Here is a 19,615-nt window from a genome sequence, read left to right as displayed (position 1 = left end):
TTGTGATGTATAAATTTGGTCATTTTTCTTTCAATATTTTTCTCTTAGGCAGAAAACCTTCTACTTGATGCAGACATGAACATTAAAATTGCAGATTTTGGTTTTAGTAATGAATTTACAATTGGTAACAAACTAGACACTTTTTGTGGAAGCCCACCCTATGCTGCTCCTGAACTTTTTCAAGGAAAGAAATATGATGGCCCAGAGGTAGATGTATGGAGTCTTGGAGTTATTCTTTACACACTAGTCAGTGGCTCCTTGCCATTCGATGGTCAGAATTTAAAGGTACAGTTGAAATTTGACATCTCAATTTCAATTTGCTAACTTTTCAGTGTCAAGAATATATTTTCTTTTCTGTCTAGGAACTGAGGGAGCGAGTATTACGGGGGAAGTACCGTATTCCATTCTATATGTCCACAGACTGTGAAAATCTACTGAAAAAACTACTGGTACTGAATCCAATAAAACGAGGGAGCTTAGAAGTAAGTAATTTCTTTCTGAAATTATCTTCACAGCAAGAATGAACTACTTACTCCAATAACCAGATAGGATATTGTTTTTGAAAGCAAGAGCCCACTTCAGTTCTGTTGTAGAGGCCTGCAGTGCCTAGGATTGTCAGGAAGCATTGCAGAGGGCAGCGCAGTTTGAATCTGAGGCGAGGCCGTGGAGTCTTTTCCCTTTCTTTACTTTTGGCTGATCAAAGGACTGTCACTTTAAGAGCATTGGGAAATTAGTTTTCCTTTGTTTGGTATCATAAACACAAATATTGAAAGCCATTACTATGGTAAACTTGATATTTTATTTGTGTATAGATTCAGACCACAAATCTAATTGCCGTTTTATATTGCTTTTGGAGATCTGTGGCAAAGAAAGATTTATTATTTGATAATGCCCATCCAGTATCAGAAATAAAAAGTACAACAAATGATAAAATGTTTGAGGTACAATGTGCATTAGTCACTAGTGACCTTTATTTCATCTTCACGTATTTGCTTTCATAGCAGAGGATGGTGTTCCAGAGAATTCATCCCATTTAAGTAGTTTTTTCTTTCCAGTGTAGTGATCTGAGCTTTCTTGCATGCCTGGCTAGGAAGCATATTCATAGCGAGCTATGCTTGTATACAGCTTTTTCTTTCAAGCTGGGCTTACTTTGTGATTTGTCACAAGCATTTTCCATTTCAGAATAACTGCTGTGTTCAGCAGTTGGATGGAAGTTGGATAATGGCGTCTTCTGATTGGTTGGTTGTCATAAATTACATTATATTCCTGCCTAGAGAATACATTGATAAGAGCTTAGTCACTGCAAGAAGCTGAAAGGCTGACTTCAGAATGATTGGCTTCTTCCAGCCTTCCATTTATAAGTTTCTTCTTGTAAAGAGATTCAGGTCTAGCACTTGAGACTAAAGATTCTTGGAAACCCTGGAGGCATAACTTGGCTCCTCAGTGTTTATGAGTATGACAATCATATACTCCTATTCTTTGATCCCATCATTGTCCCTGTAGAGTGCTGCTGATGGCAGCCATACAGGAGCCTGCTTTTTTAGGGTAGAAAATGGGTCACTGCCAAATATCTGCAAAAAGAGAGTGAATAAACAATCTGAGGCACTCTTGAAATGAAACATTGGGCAAGAATCCATCCTTTAATTTTGAAGGAGAGCACCATCACAAAAATGCATTTTATTAATGAGATATGAAGTATTGTTTGGGGTGAAAAGTTTAGGGTACATGGCTTGGAAAGAAATTTATATATCTGCCTGAGTGCTGCTTCTAGTCCTCTTCAGCATGTTACCGATAGGGACAAAATCAGCTCACATTTCCATCAGAAAATGCTGCACTTGTTACCGTTACAATTAATATATATGATTCTTGGAACTGAAAAAGATTTGAGAATATTTTTCTCTTTTTAGTTTGTGTGTTTTGACAGTATTTTGTTTAGTCAGCATCACTCTTTTGTTAATGTCATTTGTTGTTTCTGAGCCATGCACTAACTAGCATGACACTCTCATAGTGCTCTGGTAAGAGATCCGGTGTGTGGTTTTTTTCCCCCAAGACGGTGTTTACCAGTAACAGCAGCAGTAAAATTGGAACTGAAGAAGCAGCACCTCGAGTAGTAGGCTTAGCCCTTGGGCTGGTATGTGTTATGTAAATATTATAAACCTTGTTTGTGTAGGCCTTTTCCATATGAACAGGGAAGCATATTTTAAAAGTAGGAAAATGTTGTTTTACGATCACAAATGTTGATGGGATATTTAGGGCAGCGTTTCTCAAATGTGGCCACCAGGGGCTTTTCTTGCAGCCAGAGCCTCCTGGGCTGTGATGGGGGGAAGGCAAAGTAGAGTCCCCTCCCCCTCTCTGTTGCTCCTGGACGTTGGGTACAGGAGCAGGGGTTGTGCCCTGCCCCCCTCTGGAGACACCTGGGGCACACTGCTGGAGGAGCAGGCAGCCAGTGAGTTCCCCAGCTTCCCAGTTGTGGTGGGGCTCAGGCTTTGGGCTTCAGCCCTGAGGTGGTGGAGCAGCAGGCTCTGGCCACGGAGCTTTGGGCTCCAGCCGTGGGCTCTAGCTATGCAATGGCAGGCCCCGGGCTCCAGTTGGGGGCCTTCGGCTTCTTGCCGCAGGGCTTCAGGCTCTAGCCCCCCCACTGCCTCCCCGTCTCCTCTGGCCCCCACTGCCTCCCCCAACCCTCCATCCAGGGCTTAATTTGTCCCCAGGCTTGCCAGGGCTGAGTAAGTCTGCTGTGAAAAGTGATACTTGTATGTTTGTAAATATCACTTTTCACAACAGACATATTAGCTAGCAATAAATAAATTACAGTGATTTGGACATGTATATGTTCATATTTATTTGGTTTTCCTAAAGCTAATCAAGAATTTTAGGAAAAAGTGTGAGGATGCGCCGCACTCTGAGATCCCCTGATTTAGGGGCAGGTACAATACCAGAAACTACTTGGAACTTTTTAAAATTGACAAGATTTCAAGTTCTGTAAAAGAAATAAGAGGTACGCTTTAAAAGTGCTTTACTGCAAGTGGGCTTTTTTGGATATTGAACAGTAACTAGATAATACTTCTAAATTAATGCACTTAATTGACAAAAATTAGTGAATTTTAGCTTAAAAACATACCCATCTTTAAAAGATGAGGACTAGATTAGAGAAGCTTGAACCATAGATCTGAATAGCAAGGAGAGGGACAAAACTAAAGGCACTGCATCAGAAATGGTATTGGTCCAGTCATGTTGCTGGAAGGTCTAGTGGGGATGGAGGAGAGGAATGGGATGCTTTTCAGAAGGGTGGTTCCTCTTGGCCAAAAATATCATTGTAGAAACAGTTTTGCATTCCTGCTACATTTGCTGAGGATACTACTAAAAAACTGAAGGATTCCAACATCTTCTGTCTGTTGTGAACCTTGCAGTCAGATGTGATAAGACTCCTTGTAAATAATCATTTGACTCTGTGGCCAGAAGACAGCAGCAGTTTGTGTCCATTAGCAAAAATTATTATGAAGATTATTTCTAAGGCAGAATTTTAATCATATATCTGGTGATCTTATGGTCAGCAAAACATCAGTTGGCTAATAAGTGAATAATAATAATAAGCTAATATCTGAATAGCAGTTTTTAAGATTTTGTTCTTTGTACTATTAATAGTAGTAAGACAAATATGGGTCTTTAGTTTGGCAGCCATGTAGTAGTGCAAGACACCAGGTTGCATCCTAGGAAAATTGAGCCTTTCTCTCTTAGTGGGATTCAACTGATGTGTTTTGTGGAGGTGACATTTTTGGAGGGGGGGGGGGCTAGATTGGTGGTCACATCTCTTTTGGCAATCTGGTGAGCGGCATTTGTGTCGATCTTTAAAGAGGCTTTGCTACCTGTCATCATAGCTGAAGGATAAGCATTGTTTCTAGCTATTCAGCAGGAGGTAGGTATGTTGAAGGAACAAATTTGGCGGAGCTTTGGGATTCCCTCTGAATAATTCTTCAGGAATGGCAAAGTGTATCAGGAAGAAATCTCCCAAAAATGCATAGATATACTCTATAATATTAAAGATGGTTGCATTTCATGGAAATAGTTAAATGAAAAGTTCTTTCTTGAGATGAACTGTGAATATGTTTTGAAACGAGACAATCCACAGGAAAAGATGAATGGTCATAGCCAATGTTTATTGCCCTGTCTTGCAAAGGACAACAGTCATTTGGGAACATAGTGGCATTTCTACACAGTCTCTTAAATTATTTGAAGAAATTGTAGTTATAATTTATTTCAAAACAATTTTTATTTGTTTTGCAGTAGCACATAGAAGTCTCAACCAAACTCAGGGTCCCGTTGTGCTAGGTAATGTCCAAGCAGAGAGTATGAGAGACACAGATAGGGGAGGCAGAGACAGGGATTCAGCATCCAATCATAATGATAATTAGCAAATGTACTGTTACACGATTTTTTTTTTAATTTGATGGGGGGGGTATTTATTTTAATGCACGTTAAATATTTTAAGGGGTGAGGGAGAAAGTAAGGGGGGGATGAATGAGTTGGAACAAAGGAGTGTAGAAGACAAGGACTTGGAAGAAGAGATGGGGGAGCAAAGGAAATAGAAGAGTATTGAGGGCACAAGGAGTGGAGGGACAGTTAAGAAGAGCGTGAGAGGAGGTCAGAATAAACAGCTCATCAGAAAACAACATAATGCCCAGAGTGTAAACTGGAAGCATCAGTCCAGCATCACCAGAGATATACACTAGTGCAGCTCCAGCTGTGCACGCTTAAGGGAGTCTTTCTTTGCTCCTTTCTGAGCAGGGTAATTGCAGCCACTGAGCCTTGTTTAGGTGCTGCTGCTTGACCCTTTTTGCCTTAGACAAATATGACATGCATGTCAGCCTGTGTAACCTGTGCGTGTAAAGATGTACAGTAATAGAATATTCTTATGAGATAATGACAGAGCATAATACTGTAGTTTCATTTTTTTTTTTTTTAAAAAAAAGCCTTGTAGAAAATTATAAAGATAGAAAGAACCTATTAAGCTAGCAGGGCTACATCTCAAGCTATTAGTTGCAGATAATTCCCTAAAAATTCCCTTAAACATCTGTCCTAATAGCAAACACTGGTTTATTATTATGGTAACTATACAAAAGGGCAACTTATGTCCATCTTTTCACCATGCAGATAATGGTAGCTTTTGAGCACTGCTGTGATACAAGATCTCCTTTTATAAAGGTCCTATTCTCCTTTTTATAAAGGTCCTATCCTATTGGTTAGTTAATTGGCCAAGCAGTATTGTTGTCATTCACGTAGGTATGTATTGGTTGATGCTGGAACGAAGAAACATCTTGTTTTCTAAACCAGAGCTTACAGGGGCTGATTCAATTCCCATTAAAATCAATGGGAGGCTTTCAGTTTACTTTAAAGCCCTAATTGAATAAACAGTGTAATACTTTAGCTGAGATTTGTTTAATTTCCTAGCAAATTATGAAGGATCGGTGGATGAATGTTGGCCACGAAGAGGAAGAATTAAAGCCATATACTGAGCCGGAACCAGATTTTAATGACACCAAAAGAATAGGTAAAGATTTTCATAATATATGGAAATAGATGATAAATGTTTCATTGCAAATAAAACAATTTGAGAACAAGTGCCACAAAGGGAATTGGTTTATTACAAAAGTAAAATGTATTTGCTATTTATTTAAATGAGAAACTTTAACTTAGTTTCTTTCTAGAGCTATTTTGTGCTTTTGTCAGGTTAGGTATAGTTTAGTTTATTCATTTAAGTAGCACAGATACAAAGTTTTCAAGAAAGTGGTAACATTGAAAACAATGGAGCTATAAGAAAAGGAGTACTTGTGGCACCTTAGAGACTAAAATTTATTTGAGCATAAGCTTTTGTGAGCTGTAGCTCACGAAAGCTTATGCTCAAGTAAATTTGTTAGTTTCTAAGGTGCCACAAGTACGCCTTTTCTTTTTGCGAATACAGACTAACACGGCTGCTACTCTGAAACCTGTCACAATGGAGCTATAGTCTTCATTCCTGAACAATAAATACAGTGTAGATTCATTTGAATTGTAGAATCATCAGTTATCTTCTAATGTTATGTTTTCCATTTTTGGTGTGTATATACATTGTCAAGAATCTCTAGGGCACTTGTCCTGCTAAGAATGGCTTTTTCTTTCTTTCTTTCTTTGTTTCTTTCTTTCTTTATAGACATAATGGTCACTATGGGCTTTTCAAGAGAGGAGATCCATGAGTCTTTAGTAAAGCAAAAGTATGATGAAGTCATGGCTACTTACCTGCTTCTAGGCAGAAAACCACCTGAAGTAAGTTTTATCTAACTTGTATCTGCCAGTTTGAGTTTTAAATCTAGTTGTACTGAACATGCCCTATTTGTTTTTTTTTTTTTTTTTCCATTTTATAATCACCTTGTATAAGACTTTCAGAAGTTAGTTTAGCTTGGGTTGGGTGACCGTTCATTTATGCTCTGACTTTGCTTTGCAGACCTGGATTATTATTATTTATTTAACTAACAAATAAAATGTAATTGTCCCCATATTTTCACGTTACAAGACAGTTAGCCATTGTACATGATTTGATGATATTCAGGAGAGGTCCAAGAACGTAACAACCGTGGCATTAATGATCAGGATTGAGTTCCTTGGGCAGTGGTGGTGGTGTATATGGAAAATTACACAACCCTTGGAAATTTAGTTCTATTCACTGCTGTCCATTGTGTCCATTAAAATTATGGAATTGGAGAGAGGTGAGAAATCCACTACTCAAAGTGAAGGGACTTACTGAGGTCCTGATCCAAAACCCATTAAGTTCCCAAGTGTCTTTCTATAGACTTCAGTGGGTTTTGGATCTGGTCCTAAGTGTCTTATGGAAATAACAGACATCAGTTAAAAAAAATCATTACAAATAAAATTGTTTTTGAAATAATTCACTGGGCAAAGTGATGAATCCTGTGCAACCTGGTTAATTGTAAATCAGCATCGTCTGCCCTTGGCTTCTCTTGGCCTCCTAAGAGCAATTTAGGATGAAAGAGGCTGAATAACACTGTTCTGCAGTACTGCCTCAGCCATGCCAAGAATTAATGGACAGGAGATGACTATTCAGCCCTTGAGAGGTTGGCTAATCCTATGTGATAAATGCACTGGGACCTGGCCAGTTTCTTAGCAGTTTGTGATGTCACTGAAGAGTGCTAAGCCAGGGAGCAGGAAGTGTTTCTAGTTACTGGGTGTGCAATTTGACTTGGAAGTTTTAGGAGGGACTTAATCACAATTAATCTTCCTGCACAGTCTGCTGTTGTCCCTCAGTGTAGAGTTCTAAGTGACAAGTACTTTGAGATGAGTACTCTGTTCTAAGGATTAAATTATTATGGTTATCTCATTCATTGACACATGCAAGGCTAGATGGTCTGAGATTTCAAATGGTCTCTGTAAATATATTGTTTATAAACTACTAGCTTTTATTATGCAGAAATGGTGTGAAGTGACAGGAAAAAATGTTACATTTAAACTTAAGTGCAATAAATATTAACTGTGAAATACAACTAGAAAAACAGAAAATGTAATATTTCACGATAGCAGTAATTCTTACAAAATACTGAGTTTAGATACACTATTTTGTTAAATATTTTAACTGAACAAGGGTGTATTTTTCTTATTGAATTCTTAAAGAATTATGAGCCATTTCATCCTTTCATGAGTTAATCCTGTACTGGGACAGGAAATACTCTCCAACTCTTGTGGAACTAGCAGAAATCTGACGATAACTTGAGATCTTCAGTGATCTCAATAGATCCAGCCACAGGCTGGGACCTTGCTTATGGAGGAACTTTGTTTCCACGCTGCCTCCTAGCACTTCTTCTCCTCTTTGACAGCATGGCTTTGATATACTCATCCTCCAGTGCATTCCTTCACTAGCCACACCCCACACCTCCTGTACATTGGTACAGATTAGGAATCTGACAACTCTTTTTCCATCTGAGAAATGTCAGCATTTAAATTTAGACAATCACACTGCTATTAGTAACAGTTTTCCTTATAGTGCTTGTTAGTCTGTGAAGCCAAAGGCAGAATTACCTAGGCCCAAAGAATGTGTTAAAGGCACTGAAACATTCTTCAGTCATTACTACTTGCTTTCCTAACCTAATTTCTGGACTTAACTTTTATTCCAAGTTTGTTTGAAATGTTTTGAAATTGTTCTGATGTTAAAAATGTTATCAATGCAAAAAAAAAGCCTTAAAACTAGATAAAATATTGAGGTTCTCCTGGTTTTCCTTCTTTTAAATAACGCTCATCATTCTGAGCTCTAATTGTACATGTTTTAAAACAAGTTCATTTGTGTTTAGGCAGATGTAATTTGAGCATATTTGTAGGGGTGTTATTGATTTTCACAATTCAGCATGGGCAGGATAAGCATGAACAATGATAGCTGAAGTTGAGTGTCCAGTCTTGAAGAAAATTAAATTTTAAAATAGACAATTTTTTATTTTAGCTTACTTAATTTAAAAGCCTTAACAACCAAATCAAGGACTTTATATAGAAATCCTTCACTATATAATGATATGGTAGTGCTGATAATGTTAATTTGTCTACATTTCAAAAATATTTAAAATGCTTTCTTATGCTTGTAGTTTGAAGGAAGTGAATCCCTGTCCAGTAGTAACCTGAGTCAAAGGTCTCGACCCAGCAGTGACCTCAACAACAGCTCTATGCAGTCTCCTGCTCACCTGAAAGTCCAGCGGAGTATATCGACCAATCAGAAACAACGACGGTTCAGTGATCATGGTGGGGATGACGTTCAAACAAGTAAAGTAACGTACACAGTTTAAATCTGAGTGTGCAGTGTTTTGTGAGCCTGGCACTCCGCCTCTCTGTGCATTTCTTATGTGCCTCATCACGCCACACCATGATGCTTCTTATCCGTACGAATGCTTCTGTGGTAAATGTGGGCCAGCTTAATAGAATTGACCCTTTTGGGTTTGTTACTTCGGTGTAGCTGTCACCTTCTAAATTCTGTATGGAGTTAAATACCAGTTCTAATTTTTCTGTTTTAAAAAAAAAAAAACTTATAGTTTTGAATCTAAAACAGTATATTGCAAATTCACAGTTCATCAGTTTGTGGGAGAGATCGTTAACTCCTGATCTGAATAAACGCCAAGACTGCAGGCTATTATGTTTTATAGTAAATACATTCTGAGACTGAAGGCCAAATTGTCGGGTTAGCCAGGGATCATCATTTTACAAAGTTATTGGGAAGCATCTTCAGGTGGTAGTAGGTATACAAAATGGAGTAAATATTCACATTTTAAATATGAAAAGGTTTTTTAAAAAAAAACAAAAAAACCAGGCAGTCAAATGAAAAAACTTTCTTGACCCTTTCCTCCTCCTATTATTTTGACTTCCACCTCTTGCCAATCCTGTTCCCCCTGTACAGGTCAGTCTTGGGGGGTTTTTCACAGAAGTAAATAATACATTGGGGCAGATCGTCAGCTAGTGCAAACTGTCAAACTCCATTGAAATAAAGGGAGTTGTATATTTTACACCGCTGAGGAACTACTCAGAAAGAACTGTGGGGAGGGAGAAGCTGTGATTCTCCCAACGTAAGCATAAAGTAAATAAAATAGTTTTAATTTATTCTGTGGACAAAAGCTTTGCTCATGGGCTGAGGAGAGTGAGGATAGGGTAGGCAGGCCATATGTCCAGTTTTAAGCTAAGCAGTCCTGCTTTTGTCCAGTTTGTCCCATCTGACGCTAATGTAAAACCAGATGTGGTGTTATCCAGTATCACGCATGGAGGACACCATTCTGAAGAGGGTGCTGCTCTAGTCTTGTCTGTGTGACCCCGCTCATTTTGCCCCCGTGCGTACGGGGATCCTGCACATGACCTTGCACAGATGGTGATTGCAAGGTCACACTGATGGAGATGGGCCCACACCGGTGGGAATGGGCCCACACCATTCCCAAATGTATTGGATTGTCCAGTATTCTGGGAATGCGTAAGTGGCCACCCTAGAATAGGGAAAGGTTTTAAAAAATGAAAATAAGTTTTTAAATAATTTGAACAGTTTCCCTTTTATCATGTTGCCCATCCCATTTTCTTTGCTTTGTTTTTTAGCAATTTGAGGGTTAAAATCGGTTAAAATTAGAACTAAAATATAAGTAGAAACTTATAAATGAAATAGGAAGTACTGAATGTACACTACATGTCTTCAAATTTATAATGAAGAGACAGGTGGTTCAAATTTATTTAAAGATAACTTAATGTATGTAACTATCACATTTTACAGGTAGCATATACACCAACCTTGCAGTCTTACTATCATTCCAAAGGTTTTCTTTCCCATGTGTAGAGAATCATACTTCAGAGTGCATTGACTGAGGGAGAAGCAATGATTGTTTTTAGATAGTATAATTTTGTTTTTATTTGACAGTTGGTCCATCAATTCCTCCTGCTGTATCATACACAAAAAGGGCTCAGGCAAATAGTGTGGAAAGTGAACAGAAAGAGGAATGGGACAAAGATGTGTCGCGTAAACTTAGCAGCACTACAGTTGGATCCAAAGGAGAAATGGCAGCAAGTCCACTTGTAGGTCCAGAAAGAAAGAAAGTGCCTGCAATTCCAAGTGTGAGTGTGTTTTTTAAATCAGCTGGGGCAATATCTGCTATATACTTGGCATCTTATATAGGCATTAGCCTTATATTAGTTAGTGAATATTCTGTTACATGTGTATTTTTGTAGCCTATTCCTGTGTACCAATAAGAAGCTATGCTGTATATGCTTTTTAAAAATAAAATAATTTATCTTCTAAGTTATCTGTTCTTTTCAGTTTAATATCTGATATGTCCTTTATTTGAGGACTTTATATTAAATTGATTTTTTCAAACAGGGAGCTGAAATAGGAGCTTGCTCTGTCCACCCCAGGCATCGACTTGGTATTGCGGTGTCTATGGGAATGGTGCATCTCCTTTTGGGGTGAATAAAATAAACAAAATAAAAGCTTCCAGACAGCTGTTGGACTAGTTATTGGAAGCATTTTTTCTTATACTTTAATATTCTAACCTAAAATGTTGGCAGGCTTGTGCAGTATCATGGGTCTTCAGGGCATACAGTCAAAATTTTTTGCTTGTTACCTTTACAGGCATGCCTAATACCTCATTTAAAAGCATGAACTCATAATAAGAAAATTACTTGTAGTACAGAAGTCTTAGATTTTGTAATGTGAATCAAACCTGTGCTGTCTTTTTCAAGAGAAGACAAAAACTGTATTAAGTATCAAGATGATAGTGCTTGTACAGTGCGGTCAGGCAAAAAGTATCCATGTGATAGACTGTAAGAATTTGCTTTCACCATTGGGATTTAGTACACTGTGACCTCCATGTTGGATTCCAAGGATGGAATCCATGCCACTGCTAAAGAAATTCTCTCTTCAGACAAAATCAACTTTTAAATCTGCTAAATTATAAGGATTCCTTCCTCTCACAGACGGTGTCTGCAATACGTCACATAGCTGCTTTTAAACCTTTGTTTTGTTTAAAAATCTCTCCCTAGGGGGGGACTCGAAGTGGTGGCTGTGTGGAACATATACTGGAACTTTCTGTCCTGTGAGATTAGATTACATTGGATTGTAAATCTTCCATGCTTTCCCAAAACTGTATCTCTCAAAAACTGATTATGCTGATGTGTGTTGTAAACTGATATGTCAAAAGCATTTCTTTGCTTACAGTGAACTAATTAAATAAAGTATCCTAGTGATAAAGTGAGAAATTGATTTACTTGCTAATAATCACTACAGTGATTGTTCATTGTAAATCTGTTACTATTTTAGAGCACTTGTGAAAGAGGTTTCATGATGAGCGAGATTAAGATGTAGTGGCATCTGATATTACAGCTGTAGTTAAGGTTGAACAACCATTTCCTTTATAAATTCCCTCTTTCTATATAACTTGTTCGTAAAAAAATTAATTTTTAACTGTAATTTGCCAAAGAGGGATGGGTTGAAAAAAAATTCACCCATTTCTGAATCATTTTAAGGCTAACATGGTGGTGGGAAAGACTAGATTTGTTAGAAAATGTTTATCGTCCCTATCACACATTGACTCCTATTATGTAACAGTTTAGTTTAAAACCAAGTCTTGCAGTTGGTTAACCTATATTATAAAATAGCATTATATGAGTAAACCGTAAAAATTACTCAATAGTTCTTTGCTGTTTTTGTCCTATGGTGTGAGGGGGGATAAAGGAGGCAGTTGTACTGTATTCAAAACAGCATAACTTCAGTTTCTTTCAAGAGCAGCTTCAGCTTACTTTTAAAAGAGCATCAAAAATGCAGTGGATTGACTTGAAAATGTAAACTCCTGTGCAACAATTCATACTTCAAGATTATCTGGGTCCAAAGGCCCCCTTGTTTGTAAATTTAAAAAATAAAAAACACACTTCAAATATATCATTAAAAGAGTAAAAAATACATAAGCCGTAAGGCGTGTTTAAAAGAATAAACAAAACTTATGAAACTTTCAAGAGAGAAGAACCTGCCCTCTTCTTGGCTGTAAAGAACTATGCATGCCATGGCACTGTACAAATAAATATGCCTGGTTTTGTGCCTTTAACATGTTGATACATAAGCATAACAGTAGTACTTGGAGATTTTTAAGAGCATGTTGGACAAACACCTGTCATGGATGGTCTAGATAATACTTAGCCCTGCCTTGAGTGCAGGGGACTGGGCTAGAAGACCTCTTAAGGTCCCTTCCAGTCCTACGATTCTATGATTCTACTATACACAGTATTTAAAATTCATAGCAGCTATCCCAAATTTCCCATTGTGTATGAAAGATTTTTTATAATTTTAGAATGGATGAAAGTATGGACCCAAGTGTTCGTGTGCCTTGTCCTTGCTGAAGTAACTGTCTGTCTTACGACCACAGTCTATTCCTCATGCTTTCCTGTGTTTACATAGATTGTGGGGTGTTTTAATCAGCCATGCTGAAATATAATAATCTGTATTAGTGTAAAGAAAAGGAGTACTTGTGGCACCTTAGAGACTAACCAATTTATTTGAGCATAAGCTTTCGTGAGCTACAGCTCACTTCATCAGATGCTGTAGCTCACAAAAGCTTATGCTCAAATAAATTGGTTAGTCTCTAAGGTGCCACAAGTACTCCTTTTTTTTTTTTTTTTTTTTTTGCGAATACAGACTAACACGGCTGTTACTCTGAAACCTGTATTAGTGTAGTATATTTTCCAAAACACTTTATAAGATGTACTGCGTGTTTACAAACTTCATTCTATCTTATAGTACAGTAATTATTTTAACATGTAATTATGAATTAATGTTAACCTGTCTGACTACACAAACATTTTGAAAAATCAAAATTCAATTAATCCGATCTAAAAACTAAAAATTTTACTTGAAATTTTTATACTATAATTAGCTCTTTAAGAGACAATTAACTGTCCGAAACATTTTAAAAATAGGTTTTAGGTAGGAGAGCACATTTAACTAGCAAAGAAAACAATGATAATTTTTTTCTTACTATTAATATTACACATATTTATTTGGCACCCGTCACTATGATGGCTAAGGACAAAATCCTACTTAGTTCTTGTTCATTCCTGACTTCAGCTGAATACTGAAATTGAATACTGCAGTGCATATTGAAAGATTTTTGTCATTCTCAACAAAGGGCAACAAATTGTAGGATTGAAGCTCTGAGGGCAACTAAATCTACACAGGCAAGCCCTTAAACTTGCATGGAGTTCTGTTGACTTCAGTGTGACTTCTGTGTGGATGTCCCAGTCGCGTTGGATTATCAAGGCCTATAGGACTTCTTTATTGTGTGCAGGAATTGGATGTTAATAAAGCAAGTTTTCCCCTTAACTACACTTTTCCTTGCTTTTATTCAGTGCATTCCAGTGGGGCCTACACAGCATGGTGATGGGAGCATTAGAAATGGATAGATCAAATAAGTACTTCGTGTCAACAGATTTAATTAAGTTGTTCTGTACATTTAATGTCTTCTCTCACACAGTCTAGAACAGTGGTTTTCAACTTGTGGTCCACAGTCTCTGGGGGTCCACAGACTATGGCTAAGGGGTCCATGAAAGGTTGTTACCATAGAGCAGTGGTTTTCAACCTGTGATCTGTGGGGGTCCAGAGACTGTCTAAGATTTCCAAAGGGAACCACACCTCCATTCGAAATCTTTTAGGGATCTGCGAATGAAAAAAGGTCGAAAACCACTGGTCTGGAATTTAGATGCCACATTTTTAAATCAAATATATTCTAATATGCTGATCTGTGTTTTTCTGGATAACTTCATTTAAATTGTGTAAATATTAATTAACTGTATCTGTCTTTACTCATTTTTATTCTCCTTCTAGAACAATGTATTTCCTGTTGGTGGAATGACCAGAAGGAACACGTATGTTTGTGAGCGGTCTTCAGATCGCTATTCTGCGATACAGAATGGGAAAGATAACAGGTACTCAGTTGACTTAGCCAAAAATCTGAGAGTTTGTGCTGAGGTATATCACAGGAGTTAAAAACAAACATTTAGCCAATATACTTTCGAAAGATGGTGTGGAGCAAGTTAAACTTTACACGTTTGTTTTATCTTGCAGAAAAGTTTGTGCCTGAATATTTGTCATACGTAGACAAATTATGACAAAGTTAGACAAATATTATGACTCTGCCTTTAATCATCTCCAAGCAATAATATTGTCAGGAGTTGCCTCTATCACTGTACAAAGAGTACAAGAGAGAGACTGAAGAGTTTGCAATCTAAATAGACAAAACAATTCAGACATAAAATATTCTGGATGATCCAGAGGATGGCTCTTTCTTACACTATAGCAAAGTTTTTGTTTGTTTGTTTGTTTTTAAGTTCCCTAATAACTACTGAATAAGATGTAACTATCTAACGGGCATAAAAGAGCTTTGTGAGTCTTGCTTATCTCATTTGTCCCAAATAATTCTGTAATTGACTCTGCCCTTTTACTGTATCTGGTAGTTGGGGTGAATACTGTGCATTAAATATTTTTAATTTTTTTAACGAAACCTCTTGCACATTAATGGATACAGACCATTAAAATTACTTTTGGCTTAAATTATATTCATAAAATACCTGTAGGAGTTGTAATTTACAGTGTCTGACTTAAGTGCAAAGTGTATCTCTAAAATTTATATCGAGATTTATTTGAAGGAGCATACGAATTCTTTTGTATTTTTAAAGCACTAACCTACATGCATCTGAGTGCTGTACTTAAATGTAAAACCGTAAAGTTGAAAAGGGTGGAAAAGCCCCATCAAAGTAAAGCCAGTAAACGAACTGTGTTTCCATTATCTGCTCTTATGGTTTCACGAGTGTTGGAAGTTTCATATTGATCAATTTCACTGCCCAGTCAGTATTTTTCTTTGAATTCCTGAAGGATAGGGTTGTTAATTTGCATATATAAAGGACCATGTAACATCTGAAAGGCGGGGAAAAGTGATTTTTTTAAACTATTTTTGATGACACTTAAAACATTTTAACAATACTATATAATGAGCACAGAAGGATGGATTACAAATAAGTTTTTGAGCTCATGGGTATAATGTAACCAGTAGATCCAGTTTTCCATCTGAATCTATAGAGGACTGGACATCCATTCTTTCCATGGTAAGAATCATATTTTGGTCACTGATGAGCTTCCTTGCTGCATATTAGAAAAAGGTGGTGGTTTAAAATAGGGTAAAATAGTTTTAAGTTTAAAATATCTAATAGATCATAATTTTCTGATTGCACAAAATATTGATATGTTTTCTTTTAGATAGATTATTTAACTATATAGTTCAGTATATAGGCAACTTATTATTTTTTACGATCTATTATTCTTAATTGCCCACGATTATGAAGAGATACTGTATTTATGTTGGCCTTCTTGATCCATTTTTGACCTCTTCAAAATTAATATCCCAGACTCCCCCACCCAATGTTTATCCCTCAGTGCCAGAGCTCTTCTACAAGAGTCCCTGCAGGACCCAGGACCCAGGTTCTCTGATCCTAAAAGTCGCAGAAAATACTACCAGAAATGCCGCACTGAACGAGGCTGCCTCTTGTCCACAATGATGTATGGGCTCCAGGATCTGCACCAGATCCCTAAGCTTATTAACAGTGATGGGACAATATGTAACCTCCCTAGGGCCAGTGCTTTGAGACCACCCTGCTAGAAACCTCCAAACTAAAAACCTGCTACAATGATCTTGGTACCTATTCAGCATATTGACAAGTGTAAGGGCTGATAGGCAAGTGGAAATTGTTGATGATACCACTAGCCTGGTTGCTAACAGCACTGTATGCTGCAGCACCTGTTCCTCCATACTGGGCCATATTGGTGACAGGTCCTCCCTGCTCCTGAAATTGCACAAAATTTATAGAACTTCTCTCATAGCTATGGTCACACTTGTCCCTGCCAGCTGCGTTGCTCTCCCGTCCTGCCATCTGTTCGTTCAAATATCCTGGCTCTGGGTGACCCATTACCCCTTGTAAGCCATGTAGTGCTGCAGAAACAATTTCAGAAGCAATCGCCCAGACTACTTGAATCAATTCTCTCTTGGCTTCCCCATCCCCAAATGCAGCCACTGGGAGTGTTTGCTTCCCCAGGATCCACATTACTTCCCTGTAGAGGGAATCCATTTGGGAGGCAGACCATCCTGGGCAACTTATTATTTTTTATGATTTATTATTAATTTTCTGTGATTTTTCTTTTTGAGAGAAGGCTGGCTTTTTGTCATGTGCTTGGTTTCTTATGAAACTGCATTCTGAAAGATGAAAGGAAAAAATCTTGTTCAGCTACAGTTTCATGTGTTTCTGTTCTTTGGCTTTTCTACAACACACTATATTGTAACAATTTCTGTCTGGTGTAAGTTAGCTTTGGGACTATTGTTCTGCATTCTTGATGGAGTTCATTCGTGCTTTGGTGAAGCTAAACATTTTACGTGAAGGGTCTAAAAATTCTTGGACACGAAGCAGTAGTCCAGTTTTGACCACTTGAATTTGGTTTACAAAATCCATAACACTGTAGTTCTCCATCCAGAGACACCCCTGAGCCTAAATTTTTGGGGCAACACGATAATTTACATGAGATGCACATATGTAGGAGAGTTTTATAAGTGACTCCTGGTGCCCTTCAATGGGGCTGACAGACTATTCAGTGAAGTCCTGCGGCTGCTTCAGTCCGCTTAGTGTGTACAGAAGGCACTGAAGTACTAGCACAGATTCCCATGCGTGAATATAGCGTGAAGGGGTGTGTTTAATTGACAGCTATAAATGATGTATGGAAGAGATGTAAAGGAAACTTTATTTCTCTAATTAAAAAGAAAGAAAAGAAAAAAGAATGGAGTGGTGCCCCAGCTGTCCTAAGGGCAAAACCACCACTGTGTCTGTTCTAGGAAGTTGGGGAAAGAATGTTCTCTTGTTGAATGTACGGTATCGTCATTTGAAGTACTCTGGCCTCATGGGACAGGACCCTGGTTCTTGTGGGGGTCATGTGAAGACTTTGAAACCCCATCTGTGATATTAGACTCATTATGTCTGAGAAGTAACTCCCTCTGGCTTGCTTTTATAGCTCTTAAAGCTTTTTTCAGTTTCAAAGCTCATTTGAAAATTCTTTTATTCAAAACAAAACAAATGTTTTTTTTAAGTTGTAAAATTTTCCTACAGGGACTTCATCTCATGGAGTCTATGCAGCACGGCAGCCAGGAGTTCTGATGCTGTGGTATTTTTCAAGTAATAGAATGCTTCTTAAAACTACAGTGCTCTCTGCCCTCTTGTTGTATGCTTTGAATAGTGAAAATGGGCTTTTTTAAAGAGCTAATGTATAACTTTGTGGTGTTTAAGGGTTTCAGTAAAGCATGGTGTAGCAAGACGGTTGAAGTAATTTGTAGGGTGCTTAGATAGCATTGTGATAGTTGCCTTAGAAATACCCAAGTATTCAAAAATTCAAATCCAAAATATGGTAAGACTACTTATGTTTTGCAATTTCCATTTCTTCTTTCAGGTAGATTTAACTTTTATTTTTTTTATGTAACAAAGCTAACTAGTTGATATTTGGAAAATTTAATTAGAAGTAGTCGAAAACGTTTCTTCTTACTGTAGAAAATTTTGATTTTTAGTGGAAATTTGAATACCAACAAATTTTGGCAAATACAGAAACATTTCAATTTTGAAATGCTGTTGCATTACCTCACTGAAGTTTTAATATGGGTGCCTTAAATTCCCCTTCTCCTCTACAAACCACGGTCCTTGGTCTAACTATATCACCATCAAGGCAATATTTAGGTGTTTTTTTATGACAATTCTAAATTTTCTGCGAAAAGCAAACTCTTTCCCCAAAATCTTTGTTTTATTAAAAACCCAATTTCCCGTCAAACAGCTTTTTGACTGGAAGCCTTTCTTGAGTAGTTGGAGCCTGAATAATTTGTGTAAGGTCTAGATCTCAGGAAGCGTGGAAGAAATCTATTTATATAGCAACAATTACTAAATGCTAAGCTCGTGGAGTAGTATTGGTGACATGGTTGTAGTTATCAGAGTACAATAGAGACAAGAGAACGAAGTTTTCTCTACTGTTCTGTACTCAGTCCACTAGTCCTTTTGGTTATCTGTGACATGCAATTATGTGGACAGATAGTGAGTCCATAAATAGCATTTCTTTCAATCTGTTTTTACTAGCTTTTAAAGTATTATTGTCACTACATTTTTCTGAATAAGCACAGTATTTATGTAGTCAGCTTTCTTCCAGATCTGTCAGAATTCCAAGCTGTGTTTAACATTTGATCTCTTTTTGGAAGATTGATTACTGTGAAAGCATTTCATTTTCTTGGGAAAAATTCTGCTTGCTATATTGCAGAATATGCACCACATCAGTGTGAAACATTCAAACTGAGAGGCAGCAAGAAGGAACACCGTATTGTTAAAATATTTAAATAAAGAAATTTAAATCTGGGGAAAATATAGAAATGGGGAGGTCTCCACTTGCTAAATATTTACTGGGTGAGCTCTGAGTTTGACTGTAGTTGATTTTCTCTAGGTTACCTTGACTCATTGCTCTTTTCTCTACAATTCAAAATAATTGGAGAAGGATTTATTTAAAATGTTAACAATAGTTTTTGAATCAGCATGCTTGCTTACAGTTATTGTACACCAGTATATTCCACCTCTGAAGTGTCTAACTCCGCCCCCCTCTCCCCAGCCCATTTTATAATTTCGTTTCCTCAGTTATATTTATTGGACTGTCCACTCGGTTTATGCAAATAGAGACACACTCCTAAGATCCCCACTCTTCAAGTATGCACAAGGGTGCTTCCTTTGTGAAATTACCCTTTTGCCCTTCCAAGGAATCCCTCTGCTGATGTTCCATGGTGCTTTCCTCTAAAGAGTTTTGGGGAACCTGCCAGTATTTGGGGAATACTGGTCCTCTGGTTACTCCTGAATTTATGTGGAATACCAGCTCCTTATGTGGAGTCTCTTCTGTGGGTATAGTTGCAGGGGTCCACACTACATGAGCAACGTTGCCAGGGGCCAGAAGTGCCATCTCATTTATGCAGAGGGACTGCTATCCATTCGTGATGGCTCCTGCCTTAGGATTATCTGGTTG

At 37.6% G+C, this 19,615-nt stretch overlaps 1 protein-coding gene and 1 pseudogene across 11 annotated transcripts in view; both read left to right on the top strand.

The window, feature by feature from the left end:
• MARK1 (microtubule affinity regulating kinase 1) overlaps nucleotides 1-19,615 on the top strand; it is a 119,263-nt gene that overhangs the window by 86,723 nt on the left and 12,925 nt on the right. For 7 of the 11 annotated variants that reach the window (XM_073338840.2, XM_073338839.2, XM_073338844.2 and 4 more), the window contains 7 exons: nucleotides 49-285; nucleotides 363-482; nucleotides 5,446-5,545; nucleotides 6,185-6,297; nucleotides 8,616-8,790; nucleotides 10,415-10,608; nucleotides 14,363-14,463. In XM_073338840.2, the coding sequence (XP_073194941.1) occupies nucleotides 49-285; nucleotides 363-482; nucleotides 5,446-5,545; nucleotides 6,185-6,297; nucleotides 8,616-8,790; nucleotides 10,415-10,608; nucleotides 14,363-14,463 (1,040 nt within the window). The remainder of the gene's footprint in view (nucleotides 1-48; nucleotides 286-362; nucleotides 483-5,445; nucleotides 5,546-6,184; nucleotides 6,298-8,615; nucleotides 8,791-10,414; nucleotides 10,609-14,362; nucleotides 14,464-19,615) is intronic. The other 4 variants (XM_073338843.2, XM_073338845.2, XM_073338842.2 and 1 more) reach the window with 1 other exon arrangement.
• Nucleotides 10,777-10,950, top strand: LOC140909820 (U2 spliceosomal RNA; annotated as a pseudogene).

The sequence above is a fragment of the Lepidochelys kempii genome, chromosome 3 (assembly GCF_965140285.1).
Source record: "Lepidochelys kempii isolate rLepKem1 chromosome 3, rLepKem1.hap1, whole genome shotgun sequence".
Taxonomy (NCBI): domain Eukaryota; kingdom Metazoa; phylum Chordata; order Testudines; family Cheloniidae; genus Lepidochelys; species Lepidochelys kempii.
The sequence above is the reverse complement of the archived record's forward strand: the minus strand, read 5'-3'. Positions and strand labels throughout refer to the sequence as shown.